Source organism: Triturus cristatus, chromosome 7, assembly GCF_964204655.1.
Source record: "Triturus cristatus chromosome 7, aTriCri1.1, whole genome shotgun sequence".
In the NCBI taxonomy this organism is placed as follows: Eukaryota; Metazoa; Chordata; class Amphibia; order Caudata; family Salamandridae; genus Triturus; species Triturus cristatus.
The window spans coordinates 218,796,415-218,818,622 of record NC_140590.1 but is presented as its reverse complement, the minus strand read 5'-3'; the positions used below and the strand labels follow the sequence as shown (position 1 = coordinate 218,818,622).

The 22,208-nt window shown below is 43.9% G+C and overlaps 1 protein-coding gene across 1 annotated transcript in view; it reads left to right on the top strand.

The window, feature by feature from the left end:
• The first annotated feature begins 1,337 nt into the window (after positions 1-1,337).
• LOC146809259 (trypsin-like) overlaps positions 1,338-22,208 on the top strand; it is a 148,740-nt gene continuing 127,869 nt past the window's right edge. Inside the window, exon 1 of the mRNA XM_085616081.1 lies at positions 1,338-1,421. Coding sequence (XP_085472207.1) covers positions 1,379-1,421 — 43 coding nt within the window. The 5' untranslated portion in view covers positions 1,338-1,378. The remainder of the gene's footprint in view (positions 1,422-22,208) is intronic.

Genomic DNA, 22,208 nt, shown 5'->3' with positions numbered 1-22,208 from the left:
GGATAATGGAAAATGCAGTGATGTCACTTCCTGTGCAGATGTAAAGTGTGACATCCAGTGATGTAACTCCCTGTGCAGAATGAAGTCCTCTTTCTTTGGCATCTTCTTTTAAAGACTGTTTTGGTGGGAAACCAGAGATGTCTTTGAAGGAATTAACCCCACACAAATTAAACTTTAATTAAAATAAATGTGCAGGATTATGTGGCAGAAAATAAATGTGCAGGATTATGTGGCAGGTGCCATAATCACTTCCTATCTCTCCCACTACTTGAGTTTCCAATCTTGTATAGTATGGATTATAAGAGCACTATTAATAAAAGGAGCACATTTTATCTACCCTAATACAATTTTAATCAGATTTAGATTGAGACCCCCCCTCTTTTCTTCAGTACACGCTATGCATCCGAAAAACTTCAAGAGTTCTGGGTGAGCCAGTCAAGCACTTAGTTGGTGCTGGGGGAAGGAGTAACCCCGATGATGATGTATGTCTCTACAAGTGGGTAAGGGGTTATAATCTTTTTAACAATAATGTAATGACCTTTTTTTATTAAAAACAAATAAGTATGAGCATCACATGAAAACTTGGACCTTTAAAACTCAATGTGTGTCTCTTAACAATCCTGAGCCCCATAGCCTTTTAGTTCATTTCATGGATTGTTATGGATTGTTAGGAAGATACTTTTGTGTTAGACTCATAATGAATCATCTTATTCTCTCCTGTGATGCCTCACTTTGCATAGTACCAATTCGCCTCTTTGCGCCGACTTTCAAAGGCTAGAAATATTTTATTAAAATTCTTCCGAACCTCAGTAATTTGATTCATTTTGGTGGAATATTGTTCTGAGTCCTGATTTTGCCATGCCCTATTACTTTCTACAGGGGTGCAGCAGACAGTGGGATTTTAGGTGTGAAATGAAATGTTATTTTCTTTGAGAACTCAATTCTTTGGGGTTTTCTGAAAAGATGTTAAATGGGGTTGGTTCATCAAGTCTGGAGTCAATGTGTTGTAGGGAGGGGTAATCAAAAAGGGATACTGTGTTATTTTTCTGATTAATAGGTAAAATAGAAAGGCAAGTTATATGCTGACCAGAACATTTCAGTAACTTTTCTAGACTGGCAGACTCACTTCTTTTGGACATCCAGCAATCTGTTCTTCAGACAGGTAGGAAACTTTAGACCTTGAGAAGAATTTAATAGCAATTCAAAAGAGTGTAATTTCCTGTTGCTCATTAATCATTTACGGAATTATTTCAGGAGACAAGTGTAAAAGTCGATAAGGGGATTGGGAAGTTAATCATTGATCCTTCTAAAATATATTTGGGATATAGAAGGAAAGCCTTAGAACTAGGGACCAAATTATTATTACAACTTTGCAGCCATGAAGGGCATCACAATTACCATTCTCCTGTTGAAACTAGCAGGTAGGAAAATAGATGTGCCACTCTAACTAGATGGAATTTTGTGAGTGCTGTTCAGGGTATTTTTAATGTATTTACTTTGGATTATAGGACAGTGTGAAGGTTCTACATGACACTGTGGAAGTCTTTCTAACTTGTAAAGATAACTGATTGAAAAACTTCACAAAATACAGCCAGAGAACTGCTGAGGATATTGATAATAAGACAATGTGCTTGGTTAGTCTTGCTTAAGGCCATCCTACTGCATTGTGGAAGGTGTTGAGGAAATATACATCTTGTTTAAACATTGACGTGCTAATTGATCAAACACGGGCCAGGTTGTGTGCTTGTTTGTACGTCTGGATGTAGTAAAACACGGCCTAAGCTCTGGGCATTCTTCTAGATGATTTAATGCAAGTGATTGTGAGCACACTGCTAGCTTCAGTAGACTATCTGGCTAAATCTAACCTGTTGGAACAGCAGACGCTGTGCAGATCTTTAAACTCACCTACTGACCTCAGGGATTTACATCTGTCATCGACGAATGGATAGGTTTGTAGAGCCATGTACACATTTTTTTCTTTCTGGCTTCTACTTTTTCTTACATTTCTTCAATCTAATTTCCTTCATCCAATGAACCATTTTTGATAATGGTCATATCTATTCAATTATAGGTCCATGTTAGTTTCAGCTATATCATTTTAAACATATTAGTCCTTGTGACCCTTTTCCAGCTGACTTTCTTCTTTAAGCCTAGGTTATGTCATGCTTGCATGCTAGTAAATATTGGGCCCTAAATTTGCACTATAATTGTTATTGTATTCATTCTGTTTTCAATGACATTTTCTCTGTATTGCATTCAAGTGTGTCAAATTTTCTGGTCCATATTATAAAGAAACAAGGGAACCCACGTAAGGTCTGCCAGGGACCTTGGAAATTAAGCTATATAACTTGTCCGGCCGGACAAGTTATACAAATATAGTACTGACTGGATCTATATTCATTTCCCCCCCCCTTTTTACTGTTGTTTCTCTAGGGACCACTGTTCTTAAAAATAAATTTACTGGCCCATCATAATTAGGAACTGATTAATCACTCCCAACCACACCACAATCTATGTTGGGCTTTACTTGTCTTGCTTACAAGACCACCCTCTGTTTCATCCACTATGTGGTTGTTTTACCCTGTTGGCACTTCATTATGATACTCTCTTGATACTCCTTTTGTTCAATCTTTGACCTTGTTTGAAAATTCATTGCTGTCTTACTGTTATTACTTGAACTAGTATGGTGTTAATATCAGGTTGACTTTGTTATTTTATTTTGTTCTATTCTGAAAGTATTCATGACATGTAGCTGTTCATTTAAGTGTAAGCCTTTTGGATAAAAGAGTTACATAGAGAAATACATATGTATGAGGAGTCAGTGCTTAAAGATTTTAGGCTAGACACAGCTTTTAAATATTACATATCTTTACAGGGGAGCAGCTGCGCACACCGTCTTGTTCTAAACTCGGTGATAAGAGCTGGAATCTTTCTTCAACAAGTAGTGAGTGAAGGGATTCCAGGGTTGAAGCATATGAAAAATTGGGTTATTGGTTGAGGGGTATGTAAGCCCCACTCAGGCAACAATCACAGTTCTTCTCAGGGTGAACCAGACACATAACTAAATTAATTTGTGCTTAAAACTCTTGTAGTTTGGCACAAAAGCAGTCAAGCATAACTATGAGGCAATGAGTGAGTATTTATACAGCACTCAAACAGTAATAAAGTAAAAATACTGTCCATGAAATATCCATCACTGACTTAGAAAAATAGATTAACATTTTAAAAGTTATTTGAGACCAAAATGATATAAATTCAATAATTAACTGGAGATATGCAATGATAACGGTTCACATTAAAGTAGGGCGAAAGGGCGCAAATCACCACCTGAGGGTATCTGGTCATGCTAGACCAAGACAAAGTCACAAGTTGAGGCCAACCAAAAAGAAGCAGAGGTGGGTCACAGAACCAAGTTTGGCCCACTGAGGATTGTGCCTTATGTTCTCAGTGTGTGCACTACTTGGTGTTGATTTGCGAAGCTTCGTGTCCTCCTGCATCAGTTTAGATAAAACTGTGCGGCAAGGCTTTGCAGGACATTGCATCGCTTTGTACCACATTGGGTGGAATCTTCAGTTAGGCCAGGAGGAGCTCTCTCTCATACCGCCAAGACCTGGTAAGGCACCAATTGGACATCAGTAACTCACTCCGGCAGAGGCAAGCAGGGCTCAGGCAACTCCAGTTGAAGGTACAGGCAGGTCCAGTGCAGCAAGTCAGCAGGGAGACCTCTGGAGCTTGTTGTATCCTTGTAGCTCCGAACAGGCGGTCAGTCAACGGACACTTGTAGTAACTCAGCCTAGGATGAAGGGAGCAGGTCCAATCTTCCTTTTCAGCAAGCAGGGCAGGCCTCAAGCAGTAGGGGAACCCTTCTAGTGTAGTATCCACAGGGCCAGGCGAGTACTGAAGAGTTGGTCTGAGTGTCCTAGTTTTATAACTGATGCCCACTTTGAAGTGGAGGAAACCTTTTGAGTCTTCCCCCACATATGTGTATGGAATATCCTTCCTCCCTGCCCGGGCCCCTGTTAGACCTGGCAAAATAAACCTCTTACCAGTTCCAAACCTTCATTTTTAATACATACAGGTCACCCCTAGGGGAGGCCCCGGACAGCCCAGAAGTCAGGGTGCCATGTATTTAAAAAGAAGGACAAGTACTTTGAAGTTTTACATGCCCTGGTAGTGAAAAAACATCTATGTGGCCTATCTCTGCCATAGGATAACATTGGAATTGCCTTATTACATTTCATAAGTGTAATTAAAAAATGGAAAGAGATAACCAGTTCATGTTTGGTGTCTCCGGAATAACAATTTAAAATCCTAACTTATGGTGAAGGTGGATTTTAAATTGCAAACCTAAAAATGTCACATTTAGAAAGTTGCCATTTTCCTGCCTGATCCATTTAGTGCCCGTAGTCTGTCTCTGGTCATATGACTCGATGTAGTTGACAGTTGGACTTTGTGCATTCCTCCTATTTAGCCACACCGAAATAGGGAGTTTAGGTGTGCCCATATGGGACATCACTGGCTTGATGGGAGGAAAGAGCTGTGCACACCCCATTTACACCTGAATAGGCTGTGTCCTGCCTCCACACAAAGGGCTGCATACACCCAATAGTTAGTCTGTAGTCAAGGCAGGGGACAGGATGCCGGGGGCCTTCTAAGGGAAATCGTTTGAAGCTTCTTCCCCAATTGATATGCAAAACTTGTTACAAATACTAGATCTCAGACACCAGCACTTCACCACTCTTCTGGACCTGTGGATACTCTGCCGGGAAGAAGGACTGTTCTGCTGCTGAAGGTCTGCCACTCTGCTGGACTGTACAGGACTCCTGGTTTACTGTGCTGACCTGCTGCGGACTGCACTCTTGCCTCGGCGTGAAGGACTGGACCTGGATCTATTGAAGCCAGAAGCAAGAGTGACTCCATTGGCTAGTTGGCTGGCCTCCTGATCAGAAGCCTCAGGGATATCACAGGCTTCCAAAAACCTTGAATCTGCACCTGGACTCTGCCATCTGTAAGCCTCCCTTGCCAAGTGGCGCCACTCTAACACTGGACCTTTGGAAGTGGGCTCAAGGTGCTCTGCCAATCTCTGTGGATACAGCAGAACTGATGCATCCACTCTGCTGCGCAACCCCGAGCAGAATGGACCCACATCTGTGGCTGATGGATTGGACCTGTCAAAGAGACTCGCCTTGCAGCCACCTTGCCTTTGGAACCCATCGATGCACAGCGCATTTTGGGCGCAGGCCCTTGTATTCCTCGTCAACAGCGGCCTATACAATGACAACGGCTTCCGCATTGCAGCCTCGCAGGTCTTCGAAACTGACACATCTCCCCGGCTGCTCACCAGACTTCACATCACACTATCCATCGACTGCTTCTTTGGCACTGACACAACAGGCCCTCGCACCACAGTCTCGCCATATATCTGAACCATGGCATCACCTTGGTTGTCCAATACATCTTTAAAGCAGATCCAAGCAACACTCTGCAAACCAAGTTTTAAAGTGCTTTTGTTCAGTGGGCCTAACTGAGTATCTGTAGCCAGCCTGCCTTCCATCACAGTCAGCCTGAACTTATGACGTTGTCCCAGTCCAGTGTAACAAAATATGCACAGCTGGAACTCTACGCCTATTGGCGCTATTTTCTCTAAAAACATTAAAAATTCATATCTCAAGTTCTACTAATTGTATTACTGTCAATTTAGCCTCGTTTTATTTATTAAAAAATACTCAATCTTTCTAACACTGTTATGGACCCCTTTTGTGGTAGATTTTCACTGTGTTACTGTTTGAAGTGCACAAATATTTTACACATTGTCTCTGAATTAAGACTGACCACTGAGCACAGGTTAATTTAGGATTTGCTTGCGACTTCACACTGGGAGTAATTGTGATTGCTGTTTAGGAAGGATTTCACCCCCCACACTTAACCAGTAACCCAATTTCTTACAGCCCAAGATTGTTTAGCGTCACAATAGACTAGTGTGAAATCCTTTGTGAATGTGCTGAGGCAGCTCCTTTGATATACAAGTGTGGTAGGTGACAGCTTCGCCATCCATCATCCTAGAGATGGCCAGTCCTGCCAATATATAGTCCTCCTTTGTGATACTGTCTGGGAGGAATGCACAAAGGCCATGTACACCTAGCCATGTGACCCAGGAAACAGGCTGCAGGGCAGGCACAAAATGGTCTGGACAAGAAAATGGCAATTTTCTAAATGTGGCATTTTCAGAATTGTGACTTAAAATCTGACTTTACCACTAAAGAGAATTTACAATTACACTCTTTTAGAGACCAAACTCAAAATTCCTACCTATACTCAATCAAAATGTATTTCTTATTAAATGAAAGTAGATAGCTAACACAATGTCATCCTATGTGAGGGGAAGGTCTTGCAGTATTGAAGAGAACAAATGTAAAAGTTTTTCACTACCTTTTAAATTCACTGCACCCTGCCAAATGGGCTGTTTAGAGTCTACCCTAGGAATGACTTATTTGTACTAAGGAATGTTTAGGCCTGACAATAGGTTTATTTTGCCAGGTCAAAATGGCAGTTTAAAACTGCACACACAGGCTGCAAATTCATGTTTAAAAAGGATACTTGAATGGGTGGCACAATAAGCGCAGCAAGCCAACTAAAAGCACTTAAATTACAGGCCTTGGGTACATGTTGCACCACTTTACTAGGAACCTGCAAGTAAATTAAATGTACCAAATGGGTGTAAGCCAATGTTACCATGTTTAAAGGAGAGAGCACAGGCAGATTATCACTGACTAGCAGTGGTAGTGTGCACAGATTCTTTTGGCCAACAAAAACAGATTAAGCAAAAACAGGAGTAGTGGAGGCAAAATGTTTGAGGGACAACCACCCAAGGGTATCAGGTCCAACAGTGTATATGAGGTCATGACATTGGAGAACCAAAATGGACCCTGCATGGTGATCCTAGAAGCTATGGTTTATCACAAGATTTTTTACTTGAGTACAATTGGGTTGTAGACGTCTAGTCAGTCAGCCTTCAATGCATGCTTTACTTGAGCACCACTTGAGTATCTGCTTTAGTGGCCCTTTGGTGACCCTGCTTTTGAATCACAGCATAGGAGGCCTAGCTCTCAGTGCAGGTAGACTTGCACTTGAACTGACAGTCTTTCACCAGAAACCTGGTGAGAAGGTGGGCTCATTCAACTTGCTTGCATGAAACCTTCAGAGCACCTTGCTATATGACTGCTTAACATGATCTGCTCAGAATATGATGAGCAAGGTTAGCCTGGGACAAAAAAGAGGCCCGATAGCTAAAAAATATTCCTGTTTAGAACTTGTAAAGACGAGTTCTGCGAGGTATAGGCGACTGAATGCATGTATGTTTGCTGAAGGGAGTTTGCTTTAATATCCGAGAAATCAACAATACAAAATTGGCCCAACTGGCCGTAAAACAGGCCCACAAACCGCTATGAACTGGACACACACTGACCTGTAGGACGAGCCCATCAGACACTGGCTGATTGCCTTAGAAGCCAGTCCGACCCTGATACTCGGTTACTCTCCACGCATTTGTCTAAAGGTGTGGGAAAGGTGTGACGTTACACAGATGTATTCCCTGTTAATCGTGTTTCAGTAAATAGATGTGAAGGAAACCTGCATGACCATGGTACAAAATTCCACTCCAGGCGCAGAGAGAATACAATTTGGCTAGCACGCCCATGAAAGCTTTTGGTGTCGTTATGAACAGTCAGAGAATATCAGATTTTGTTTCCTATTGGATTGATTATCGGAAAGATGCTAACACAGCATTAGGGAAATGCAGCCCTGTAATTACATTCTGGGAACACACTTTTCATTTAGTCTTTTTGAATTTATAAAGAAAAATAAGTTGGATATAAATAATGGTTATTTGTATTTCTATATGGCATGGGATCTCTATTCTATCTTTGATAAAGCACTCCAAAACAAATGCATCGTGTGTGCTTTGCAATATGCTAATGACAAACAATTAATAATTAGTTATTTTTGAAATTTTACATTTAAATCGTCCTACTATTTTGTCCACAATATTCAAATTAAGAAACACCTAGGATTTACTAGAACATAGTCCGACAATGACCTTTTTAAATGTACTTGCATCTTGATAGTAAGTAGGGTATTTGCAAAGATTGTCAATCTCTTCAAATTGGTTATAGATTTTTCATACCTTGATGTACAAATTGTGCAAAAGTTGTGTTTCTATCTAATACATTTCAAACTTTCATAGATTTTTAGAAAACTATGATTGAATTTTTGGGAAGGACCATGTTCTGAGGATTACAAAGAGCCACTTTCTGATGCGATGATGATTACTTTTAAAAAGTGGAATGAATTTTACCTCTGATAACTGCACGAAGCAATATCCCCGAAAGAGCTATGTGTCCATATCAAGATAAAGTACTGAGCTATATACTATTAAATATAGAATTGCACTGGCTGTCTTTTGTTTGTACAGGTTGCTTAGTATGTCTTGGATTTGATTGTGTTTGTAGCATTGTAATAACCAATTGCACAGTATATTTTGTATATTACTCGTGTGTATCTTTATATCTCGTTCACTGGACAGATAGGTAGGAGCCCAAAAGAGAAGGTGCATGTTGGCTGGTAGTTAGAGGGCGATATCATGAGAGGAAAGAGAAGGAGAGAGAGAGGAAAAGAGAGGAAAAAAAGACAGAGAGAGAAGAGAGTGGACGAGGGTGAGAGAAAGAGGGGCAAATGCTTGTAACAAGTATACTTATGACCAAGGACGGACAGGCCCTTAATTCCACTGGGCATTTGCTTGGTGTGCTGAAGCCCAGGTCTGCTCACGGTGCCTCTGTCAATTTCCGCAGCTCCCCAAGGTTAAGTGCAACAGGTACAGGGAGGCCTCAAAAGAGAGCGTAAGAGAGGAAGGGAGAGTTAAGGCAGAGAGAAAGTTATGATGAATACTTTATTGTTTGATTAATAAAAATCATTACAATGATGGACGTACAACAATAAAAACATTTGCCAGAGAGTTGCTCAAATATTTACACATGTGGGGCAATGGAAAAGAGTGTTACCTGAGCTTCTGTATCTTTACTTACATTATTTCCTCATGCTCTTTTAAAAGCAAGCCTATATGCGGCCATTTAATCCGTCAATAGCGTCACATATAAATAGCTGATAATAGGGGGATATGACTTTTAACAATAATAGTTCTTTTAAAACCTAATCAGCACCAGTTGGAAGATACTTAGTCTCTCTAGGTTCATGCTGCTTAAATATGGACTGCATTTAAATGAGGAATCCTTTTGGTTAAGACATAGAGAGAAAGTTATCAGAAAGGGAGTAGAGTGAGGAGGGAAGAACTGAGATAGAATGGATGGTTGGAAGTCTGATTCTAACTATGACCAGCTCAATCACGTGAGTGCCCCTCTGCAAGATTCCCTGGCATGCACTTTGCTGAAGGTCACCTTTGCTAAACTACCAGATGGTGGTGGTGTCTCATCCAAAAAGATGCCAGGATGACTCTAATAGTGGAGCCCTAAAATGAGGCATACAATACAGGCGAGAGATGATAATGCTTGGGATCGTTTTTGGGCACCTTCAGAATGGGTGGAAGAATGCCAGGCACAGACCCCTATTTGTTGCACTATAGAATGGTTTCATGATCTTAGAATGCTAATGGAGATTGAGTAAGGTCAGCAAGGCATGTCTGCAAGGGAAACGGGAAAACAGGGGTCCCGTAGGATGAAATGCAAAAATATTGAAAGCAATGTCTTGTCTATTTGTCTGACACATGGATTAGCATGTTTTACTTCAAACATTTGTTCTGCATATTACATGATCAAAACAATCGTGATGATATAGTGTGCCATGGCATGTATTAGGTGTTGTGGGCCAGTATGATAGCCCACTAACAACTACCTCTGATACTGTCTACCTCTGTTCTGACCTGCTTAATATCTGGAATTTGTACTTCTTCCATGAATGAGTCACACTAATAGAATTTCAACTACTGTAATCTTCTGCTAAAGCAGATTTAAGTGATAACTCCCAGTGCCCACCTTTTAAAATATAGCCTGCAGCTGCACGACAGGGGTAAGAGGCCATAACTTAACTTAGCTCTACACCAACATATGTGTACATGGATCAAAACAATGAGTGAGGGACACTATTTTCTTACTCAGGCATGTTTCTGTGCCCGGTGAGCCTGTCAGAGATGGGACCCAAAATAAACTTGCAATAGCCTATGCAGGCCGTATAATTTAACTGGGTATCAAAAAGAAATGACTCATAGGTTTGGTCCTGAGGAATGCCATGAACCTCTTGGTCTATACAGGCAGAAACATGTTGACCAGATTATAGTATAGGGTAATATCCATATCCCTATCTCACTTAGCTTGTTTTCAAGTCTTTCCATTGGGGGTACCAGAATAAAGGTTGCTTTTCACCCATCATGAGATAGTTTTAAACTCACACGTTAGTCTTTTGTTTTGCACTCTGCCCCTCTCTCCCCTATAATATAGAGGAAACTCATAGTTTGAATGACAAACAAAAACTCCCGCTCCTCTCCTATGGGAGAGTTGTAGCCCACACTGGATACCTTGCGGTCCCAGTGTGAGGAGGGGACCCCAGGATGAAGTATGTCAAGCTAGCGTGAGAGACGGTTCCCATCTTAACACGGAAGTGCTTCCAGATTTCACCCTTTTTTCTTTCTGTCACGCTTATTTTTCTGTGGCTACCATCCTTGTACATAAATGTGAGCTAGACAAATAGTGAACAAACAGAACTCTGACATCATTACCTCAGAGGTTCCCTTTGAAATCTTCAAGGAAAGGAACCTGCTTTGCAGTGTCAGCTAGGGGTGAAGCTAAGGCAATCTTGTTGCTGCCATCTTGGAAATACCCATGAAGCTGAGCAACGTGCCAGCCTGCGGATTGCCCTCTGGAAATGTCTATTAGTGGTGAAGAGGTGATGTCACATCTTTGAATTCACCAGACAGGAATACCTTCTAGAACTCTCCACTTCTACTTTCAAACTTTGCACGAGGGCAGAGATTTGTGAAAAGAGGAAGTACCACAAAAGGAAGGACAAACCCACTATGCCCATAAACCCCTGACTGGAGAGGGCTCCAGGCGTGTACTGTTTTGGTGCTCTATGAACTCTGACCCCAGAGTCAGTTGCAATGGACTCCCTAGTCCCTCTGAGTCACTGTAAAGGATTTCTAGGGACCCTGAAAGAGAGGATTTCATGGGACTTTTCTGGACAGGTCCTGGAAGAGCTCCCATCGACTTGTGCTACAGATTCATATGTTCTGCAAGTAGCCATGGGGCAATGGGGCATAGGGAGTGCAGGCAGAGAGTGGAGGCATAGAGTGGAGCCCTCATTGAGGGCTGAGGAGTGCTTCTACTGGAAGACCTTGGGGCAGGGAAACTATCAGGTGCTGGGAGCAAGATGGCAAGTTCCAAAGGCTTTCTATTGGAAATATATTCTAAAAATGCACTTAGGGATTCATTCTGAAAATGCACAGGCTTGGAAGCCCAACAAATACACTCTTTGTTGCTGTAGAATGCTCCTAGGAGCCAGAGGAGGCAAATCTCATGCAAATCTGCCCATCGTGACACATTTTTCATAACCGTGAAGTGCAGTGCATAAAATAAAATATTTTCTTTTTCTCACTATTAAAATGTCTGTTTACAAAAGAAAAGTTAAAAGGTACTTGTCTTTTCCATAGAATAATTTACACTTGTCCTTAAATTTCATGCATAAATATTGAGTTACTCTTTTCGATTTTCATGATAAATTAATTACTTTGTAGTTCGTAAAAACTGTCCCTTTGTGTGGCCCTTTGCTATTGTGAATCCGCTTTTCTGAGGGGGTTGCTTATGCTTGAAAAGTGTTTACCCCTCGACAGAGCAGTATGTTAGATGTGCCATCCAACCAGCTGATTACGGCTTGCCTGCAGGTGCGGATGTTTAGTTCATTGAAGATTGCTTTAAGGAATGTCTTTCTTAAATCCGTGACTGCGGGGCTTATGGATTCTTTACTGTTTGCACATAAATGGCAATTTTCAGTTTGTTTTTTGCCTTTCCATGTTGGCAGCAAGTCCTTCGAGTCATGCGTTCCAAAGTGTTACTAAATAAAACTCCTTTTTATGTCTAAATGAAAGTGCTCTGATAGGTAGCCTTGCGGCTTCAGGTTGTTGTAGGCGTTTATTACTGTCCATGCATGTTGTCGCTTGGCCAGGATTTGTTTTGCCAGATGAATATTCATTTATGTGTAAAAACGTGTGTGAGTTGCTGTTTAGGAACCGCTGATGGAGCCCTGTGCCTCGGGACACATGCAAAATATTCAAAGGTAGCCCATCATGCAGTGGGTTCCCAGCCATATGGTCCCAGCCAGCTCTAAATCACCATGGGGCATATTATCAAGGACGCGTTAAAATTATCGCCGCTTTAGCGGCAGAAAACTGTCGCTAAAGTGGCGATAATGGCCTTGATAACATACCGCAGAGAATTCCAATAGAAGCCCATGTTCACACTGGAACATGGGCTTCTATGGGAATTCTCAAAGGCATATTATCAAGCCCATTATAGCCGCTTTAGCTGCAGTTTTCTGCCGCTAAAGCGGCGATCATTTTAATGCCGCTTCTTCGCCTTGGGAGCTGCTGTGCCCAATGCCCATGGCCCCTGTTCAGCACAGTGCCTCAGAAGCTCACTGAGGCATTCACTCTTCTTTCCTGGGCCCCTGTTTAGTGGGAGCCTGACAGTGGAACTAGCCTAGCTCTCTGTCAGTGGTGTCTCCCAGTGCTGGGTTGTGAACAATAGATGGAAGCACAAGGGAAAGTAGCCCCTTCGGGCAGGGAAAGACCTAAGGTGCCGATTAGGATCCTGGAAAAAATTTCCCCAACCCAATTGAATCTGGACTTTTTTCCGTACAAATGGTAAAAGCGCCGTACAAACTGCCAAGTACGATTCGTATGGGAAAAAGTCCATACGAATCGCATTGGGAAAATTCCCCCACACGTCCTCGGGTCGGGAAAAGTCTCCGACACGTCCCCGGACATTTTTACGTACAAATGGGAAAACTGAAGTCCCAATGCACAATTACGATCCGTCCCATCCGTCCGATTGTACAACTGCATGGAAAAAAGACCGTCCGGAGCGAACTCCCATAGCATCCATGGAGATGTCCAAACAAGTGCCCGGTACGCGCCGTACCCCCCCCCAGCCCCCCGTATGTACGGAGTGTACCCACCAGCCCCCCATATGTACGGAGCGTACCCCTGTACCCCCCAGCCCCCCGTATGTACGGTGCGTACCCCGTGGGGGTCCGCACTGTACATACAGGGGGCTGGGGGGTACAGGGGTACGCCCCGTACATACGGGGAGCTGGGGGGTACAGGGGTATGCCCCGTACATACGGGGGGCTGGGGGGTACGTCCCGTACATACGGGGGGCTGGGGGGTACGCTCCGTACATACAGGGGGCTGGGGGGTACAGGGGTACGCCCCGTACATACGGGGGGCTGGGGGGGTATGCTCCGTACATACAGGGGGCGGGGGGGGGGTACGGCACGTACCGGGCCCCCTAATCAGCTCGCATCGCCGCGTACTTAGCTTTTCCGGCACTTTTCGGGTGCCGTAAAAATATTCCCATCCGGACTGCAGTCGGTGCGAATCGTAATTGCTGGTATGTAAAAACATGCCTAACTCCGTCCGGACGTCACGTCCGCTGTGTCCTGGATCACATTTGTATGTATTTTTCTGTCGGTTGGTCTTTTTTCCGATTCGTACGGAAATGGTGTTTCCGTACGAATCGTAATTGCATGTTTGTAAAGTTTTACAACCCGGTACGAGTCGGACGGAGAAAACGCTCCAACCCACGGTTTGTACCGGGTTTTTCCAGGATCGTAATCGGCCCCAGAGTGTTGAGAAGCAAAGGCACCGCCACTGTTTAAGGTTGGCTCTAGGAGACTGCGTGGGTAGTGATTAGCTTCAAAAGACCCCCTTATTGCCTTTTTGTCTGGACACCCTAAGACCCCTCAGGTGGAACAATCTATGAGCCAGGAGAAATGTGTTATAATTGCAAGCATTCCTGGCGCTAGAGCTTTTCCCTGTTGTGTAGGGGCCCCACTGGGTTGATGACAAAAGGACACTGATGCTGGAATGTCAAATGTTACAAGAATATGCGAAAATGAAAGTAAACAATACTGCATATTTTTCATCCCAAAATATCAGCTACATTTAATGCATATTTCTAGAATCAACTGAAATACTGTAATATTTAGTTATATTAGGGTTGGAGGGCTTAGGTTCTGTATTTGCTTGCTGTGGCGATGCTCTGGTATAGCTGTTTGGAATGGCCTTTTATCTCTGCTCCCTTCATGTCGGTTAGGCACAGTAGGAGTATTGTGTTATTAGAAGTCGTGGCCTGCCCAAAAGAGGTGCTTCCAGCATAGTAGGACCAGGGTACCTTTAGCGAGCTACTTGACCAGTGTGACCGTTCCTTGTTATGTGCACCCTGATGATTATGAGACCCTTTAGAGGGTGCTGCCATAGGTATTTTTTACAGCCATTAGTAAATTTTTATACAATTTGAAAATGATGGCTGTGGACATGGCGCACACTCAATACTGGCACAATTGGAAGTCCGTAATTAAATGTACATATATTTCAGTCGGTGCTCGGGAGGAGGGAGAGCCATCAAATCTTCTTCAAATGGAAAAGAAACTTCTCAAATGTTCAAAATGACTCCAAGCACTCAACAGTCAAGAAAACGAGTGTGATTGTATGTAGCAGTATCCAATGTTCTGTAGAACACCAGGAAGACCGCACACGGCGGGAGTACTCTACCGATCGATTTGCAGAATGGCAAAATAGCCGCTTTACTCTTAAATATGCCTGGACTGATGTCACATTGGGGCATATTATCAAGACAGGCGATAAAATTATCAGGTTAGATGTCCTTCACATCTAACATGGGCTTCAATTGGAATTCCATAGAGCATATTATCAAGCCCATTATCGCCGTTTTAGCGGCAGTTCTCTGCCGCAAAAGTGGCGATAATTTTATCGCCTGTCTTGATAATATGCCCCTATGATATTTGGATGTGTCGCAAGAAAGTATTATGATCAATTCTCAAACTGAAAAGGACGATAGAAAACACAGATTTGCCCTGATGAAGTCTATTTGTATTTAACGGACGAAACACCTGTTGGCAAGGAGCTGAAGTGATGTCATGGAATGACATGTATGGCGAACTATAATTCCAAAGAAAGCATGGATGTCTGAATAAAAGACATTGGACACTGCTACATACAATCAAACTCGTTTTCTTGACTTTGAGTGCTTGGAGTCATTTTGAACTTTAGTAAATATTTGTTGATGTGTGAATAGCATTTGGTACTTTTCATAACAAAAATCACGGATTAGATAGCGATTTATTGATATTTGTTTGTTGCAAATCTCTAGTGTACAGCACCTTCCCCAAGTAAGCCTTGGACTACTCTGGCTTATTACTCTGAGATTCAAGCGTTAAATAGGCTGCTTTGTTCTCAATTTGGGGGTCTTTATGACACCACAGGTGAAAAAGACATTTTTTGTAAGAGTCTAAAGCCCAGTTACTTCTGCCAACTCTCAAACCCTACGACCAAGATTTCTTACAGATTAAGTCGCTTTCACTTGTTCTGCACTTCTCATGACTCTTCTGTTCCACAAGAAGTCATGACATTAACTAACATGCTCTTGTCTTGAACATCTATGCCTGTTTCTTTCATCTGATATATTGCACCTGATAAATTCCGATGTTGGATGTTATCAGGTACAATAAGTATCATATTTGACACCGGCGCACTAACAATATTGACCTAAGTCATGCTTTTAATGCTCAAAATCCACCAGATTTGCTAGGCTGAACACTGTGGAAATACAGGGCTCCATGGGGACTAATACATTTTTCATGAACTCACAGTAAAAAAGATGTATTTGCAGCATAAGTCCCCGAGCTAGACATACTGGGGGCTAACTGATGGCGCACCTTTCATAGGGCAACTTCAAAATCTTTTCCTTATCCTGGCCCTCTGGATATCTCAAGACCGTGTCCTGGTCCTGTGAAGATCTAAGGGGAACATTTAGAGTTTGGTGGAACAAGGAACTACCATAAAAGGGTGCATCAGTTCCATTGTTATTTTATTCAGAACAACATCTTTGATGAACTGGCATTTTAAACATGGCACACTACAAAGTTCAGTGCCTTCAGTGGAGCTAAGGGTTCCTTGGCCTGAGGAGCAAAGGTCATGGCCTCCACTGATTTAGTAGCACTCTACGTCTAAATGAGGCCGTTACTCACAATATTTGCTTGTTCTAGGAAAGACACTCTTAGTCTCTCCTTCAATCCCCAGTTCCATAAGGCAGGCTTCAAAATGCCCACGGCCCGAATACAAAGCAAACCTTTCCCTGTTTGCACCACAGTGCACCTTCAAACAGGTGTTCCAAGCACAAACAGGGACATTGCACTTTATTATGATGAATGTGCTGCTCTGAGGGCAACTGCAAACTCTCACTCCTTGGTGGGGGAGCACATTCAGTGAAATATGGAGTAGCGTCTGCAAAGCCGCTCTGTGTTTCTCGCTGTAGGTGGAAACTTTCCTGCACTTTGAAGAGGCGAGAGAGACGCCCTTGGAGACAGGTACCGGGACTAACTGCACCCACCTGCAGATGAATGTCTGGAAGTGAATATTAGAGACTATCAAGGTTCAAGCACTCATGCAATTCTAGCATTAAAATGACCCATACCATATTAACAATACATGAACGGGCAATTATTGAAGTTTCCACTAATTTCATAGCCCTTTCCAACAGAAGGAAAATTGTGTGACCTGTTGGTTACTACAAATATAAAAACATAAGGAAGCATAACTAACTATTTTTTCCATCACCCATCGGCACAGGAAGTGACATCACTGGATTTCCCATTATCCATTTGCAGAGTAAGTGACATCGCTGATTTCATCAAAAGCATCTTTAGTAGAAGAAGCCAAGCAAGAGGACTTCATTCCTCATCACCCATCATCACAGAAAGTGACATCACCGGATCTTCCGTCAGTACAGGAAGAGACATCACTGGATCTAAACACAACCCTGGAGGATATCAAGGACTCTCTGTACCCCACTATTGGGTCATATGGGCCCCATTGAGGAAGGGCTTAGGACTTCCTTAGGGAGGAAGGAGTGAACACAGTCAGGTTTACCGACAAGAACGCACCTTTGATGAAAGTGTGACTACAGTGGTTCCTAAGCCCTTCCTCCATGGGGCCCAGATGACCCAATAGTGGGATACTTAGAGGCCTGGTACATTAAGGGTCGACAAAGGTCAACTTTGAAATGTGATTAGTAGCACATGCATGTGCATCTGCCATGCCTGGATCCCGTGTTTCTATCCTGAAGAATGCCACAGACTTGCATGAGCCATCAGAAAGAAACATGTTGACAGTATATGTGGTGATGGAGTACTAATTTCCACTTTCCGCTTTTTAATATCAAGAGTAACCTCCTGAGAATTTAAAGGTCTGTTTACGATATCACATTTGTTTTTAGTCTTTATAGTTCACTGGTCCGTTCTTAGGTAGAAGTGCCTCTCTTACTTCAGGTGTAGGCCAACTCTTCATCAAACTGGGTTTTTGGAGAGCATGAGGAGTCCTATAATGAAGCATGACATCTGGTGGTGTATGAGGACATCCCGTCACAATTTTGGGCATGTCCAGTAGTAGATTGCTCTAGGTGGAATCTTGTTGAACACATAGGAAAAATAAAATTATGGGTGGCTTTGTTGTGTTACAAAAAGATCACTTGATCTCCCATCATCCAGCTGCACAGGAAGTGACAACAATGCCCCCCCCCCCCATGGCATCATGCACTCCTCCCAGCTCCCAGGACCAAATTAATGGCAGCTGCAATGCGGACTTGCAGAGGATGCACACAATGGGTGTGCAGATGACACCAAAGGCAAGCCCATCTGTACCTTTATGGGCCTGACCACACCCAGTGCCAGAAACCCTGGTTCTTCTCCTAGCTACTGCTACCAAGCCGGCCTACTCAGTGCTCTAAACCCCTGCCTAGAGTCGCTGCACTGCTTCCACACCGCACCATAGAACATGGGAGGAGCATTCACATGGCCCTCCTGCAAGCTGCAAGTTCTCATGCACTGCTCCATGCCCCAGGCCCACCACTTCTGATCCTACTGCACCAAGCACCCCATACATTCATACGTACGGAAACCAGCCACCTGCTCTCACTTACACAGACACTACACCACCCACACAAAACGTTACACTTTCATGCATGCTCCTCAACACTCACTAACTCACTAAACATGCCAAGGATATATAGGACCTACTGAACGGCCATGATACAGACTTGGGGCAATTTTACATATATAGTGCACTTTCCCTGTTTGCGTCATGGCGCATCTTTAAAAAGGTGCCCCATGTGCAAACAGGGAAGGGGCATCCTATTACCAAAAATGCGCTGCCGCTAAGGCAGCCACAAACTTGTGGTGCCCTGGGGGGTAGTGCATTCAAGTAAAATACGGAGCTAATGCTTCAAAGTCGCTCCTTGTTTCACGGTGCAGGCGGCAACCCGCCTGGACTTTCAAGGGGGATGGCAGATCTCCTTGCAGGAGGGTGCAGTGACTGACTGCACCTGTCTGCCAGGGGATGTCTCGGGGGCTCATGGGACCTAATTTCTCCCCTCAAGAGATATTATGGACGAGGGCAGAGAGGTAAACATGCCTAGAGGAGGTGCAGTGAAAGTGAGGCCCCTTTTTATGGTACACTTTTAGTACACCTCCTCTAGGCATGTTTGCCTCTGTACCCTTGTCCATAATTTAACACAGGGTCAAAAGGAATGTGATTCCCTCATTTGCCTGGGGCCACACCCTAAATGCGAATGAGGGAAAACCCTCTAATGATAGCTCTGGCACTACATGTGGGCCAGCACTATTTGTATTACAGTGCATTACGGCCATTTCTGTAATACCAAAGTGCCCTAGGGGCACACACAGCGGGCGCACATGCCCAATGGGGCCCCAGCACACACTCTGTAACACGGCCCTTGATGTTTCTCATGGAAACATGGCTAAACATAACCTCTGTACTGGAAATTGCTATAACCATCCCCACCGGCTACATCAAAATGCAAGACCGTCAGCACAATCCCAGAGGTGAATTGGTGGTCGCCAGTAGGTAGTTATAGTTAGGACCTGATTTCTATTAAAAAGCTGTTTTTGATTTGCTAATAACTTTGGCGTCATTTGACGAATCTTCACAAAACGTTCAAATCTAATTTGACACTCACTTCAGCTCCTGTCTTGAAAGTTTGAGGGTGATATATCAAGCGGGGGCTGAGATAAAGGGGGGGCCTTAAACGCTTTTTCTCCATGTTAATTGCCATAAAAAGCTTTAGACACGGCTACAGCCTGTACTGCTGAACGGCATTACACAAAATTTGGAAAAAGGTATCTCTTGGTCCAGAAAGCACACTTTATGTTAAATGGTGTAAATCCATTCAGTAGTTCCTGAGAAATGTAAAGATTTCTCAGATATACAACTGTGGCTGAGGTGGATTTGCGACCCCTACCGATTCTCTAGCCTGAGATCTGATTGGCTGCCAACACATCAAACTAGGAAGTGTTAGCAGCTATCTTGTGACTCGGTTTAACCGAGTCACAAGAAAAATTGTGGGAAAAAAAGAAAAGGGGGCAGAGTAGAAACAAACCTGCCCCCCTAGGCCTGTTCAGAGGGTCCCACAAGGCCCTCAGGGCCAAAAAAAGGCATTGGACCCACGAATCCTGCCGATTTTTTTTTTTTTAAATGAAGCCCGGGTGGCCACACTTTGTTTAATTAAGCTCCCGGGTGGACCGAGTCATAGGGCAATAAATAATAATGACGGGGAGGCCCGCGTGGGCCCTCTGCAGCCCTGGAGACCGCCAGCCCCCAGGGTAATGCACTAGAGTGCAGGAGGGCATGCAGCCCCCCGCAGCCTCAGGGACCGCCGTCTTCTCAGGCCTATATTTAAATAAGGTGCATGGGGGACTCTGGTCCCCCACGCAGCCCCAGGGACCGCCAGGGGCTAATATATTGAAATGAGGAGAGCCTGGTGCCCCCTGCTGCCCCGGAGACCACCACCTCCCTGGGGATATTTTAAGATGGGAGGGGATCCGGGATCCGTAAATGGCCCTGGGATAGCCAACCCCCAGGGCCGGCTCCAGCAATCTCCCTGGGTGCCCACCCCCGGGACATTGCAGTTTGCTATGGGATCCCACAGCAAACAAGGGTGCTCTGCTTTGAACAAGCGAGAGAATTTTGCCCTCGCTTGTTCAGAGCGGAGCCAACTGCTTTTTACACCCAGGGAGCTGCATGTCAGTAGCTCCCTGAGTGTGAAAAGCAATACTGGCTCCCCTTCCTTTTTTAAAACTAAAAAAGAAATGGCAGGGTCCTGGGGATGGTGTCCACTGGGCCAAAATTGGCCTGGGGCGGGCCTAGCCCTGGGGGGCAGGGTCCCTGAGGCAGAAATCAACCTTGGTGGGGGGCCACACAATCCCCCTAGCATTTTATTTTATTTAAATGTAAAGAAATGGGTTGAACCCCAAAGGGGTCAAGAGACGGGGGGCCTCACAGCCCCCTTTCTTAAAATTTTTTATCAAAAGCCGGCAACTCGCCGGAGGCTCCGCCCACTTTCTCTACTACTATGCAAACACGCCTCCTGGCATGCTCTAAGTTGGGGGATGAAGTCCCATTCGCTGCTGAGTACTGAGGGTCCATACGGACCAACTTGCCCACCTGCAACCTCCAGTAAGCCCCAAACAGTGGGATTGCTGCGAGGTGGTTGCAGGCCACGCCCTTTTCTTCACCACTCTGCAAACGCACCTCACGGTGCACTGCTGGTGGGGGGATGAGGTCCCCTTGCCTTCTGAGGGCCTTAGGACTAAAGTGGACTTCATCCCCCAAGCAGCAGTGCATCAGGAGGCATGTTTGCAGAGTGGTGGAGAAAGGGGACATGGCCTCTGACCACCTCTTAGCAATCCAGTGTTGCAGGGATTCTGTACATATACAGAACTATTTAAATAATCCCATGGCACTTTACCCATCTTCAGAGTTTGCAAAGTCCAAGCAAACTGCATTACTGAACGCAATTGATTTTGACCATGATATAACACAGACACATCATCTTAAACAATATCGACAACAGATGAACAAATATTATCCAATGTGTAAATGCGGGATGACAGTGTGTTAATACTGTTATCAATGACAGCAAGTACCTTTTCTAGATTAGCTTGATCTATTTCCCTTAAGAGTGATGCAGCTTCAATTTGAGGATAGAATGGAGAACAATGTCATACATTCACTCCAGTACAGAGATCTGGGCCTAAATCCATCGTTTTTTTGCTCACCATGCCATTCCAGTTTGAACCCAGCCATATGCAAATCAGTCTTGACCCTGTGCCTCATGGGAACAGTCCAGCCCGAACTGCGAAGCCAGGTCCTCCCTGGACTGGGCAAAAGCATCCTCGGACTGGCTTCAATTTGAGACAACTTCCAAATTTCATTGTAAGCAACGTAAATAAATCTTTTTCTCCTAGGACCCGCAGGTCCCTTAATAAAGTCGGCCAAATCAATGTTATTGGATAACAACATAAATGTTGTTTCACGGACGATATGGATGAGTGCTGTAACCAATTTTGACATAACTTACCTACAGAATACGTGGTAACCGAATGTGTATTTGAAAAAGGTGGATCAGGTCTAACTTGTTTGTAACCAGGTACTGTGTTATGGAAACGTAATTGGCAGGCATCAGAAGTTGTCTGCCAAATTAACCACCCTAGTAAGTCTAAACTGGAGACAATAGATGTTATATTCTGACATAAAGCTTGCAGTTCCTCAATGGAGTAATCAGTATGCAAGCTCCAGTTATGATATGCAGCCAGAGTAGATATGGTAGGGGCACTCATCTGTTTTGTAGTGGCTAGGCCAAAACAGGTTGTTTGATATATGGAATCATTCAAAAACAGAATTTGTGTTGAGATGAGGCACACGCGATGTAAAGCTTCAGTGCCGCGAGCCTGCCAGGATCTGGAACCCCAGACAGATTTCAAATCAACAGTGGCCTTCCAATGTTCAGAGCCACCCACTGATAAGCTATCTATAAACGAATTGTAATACAACA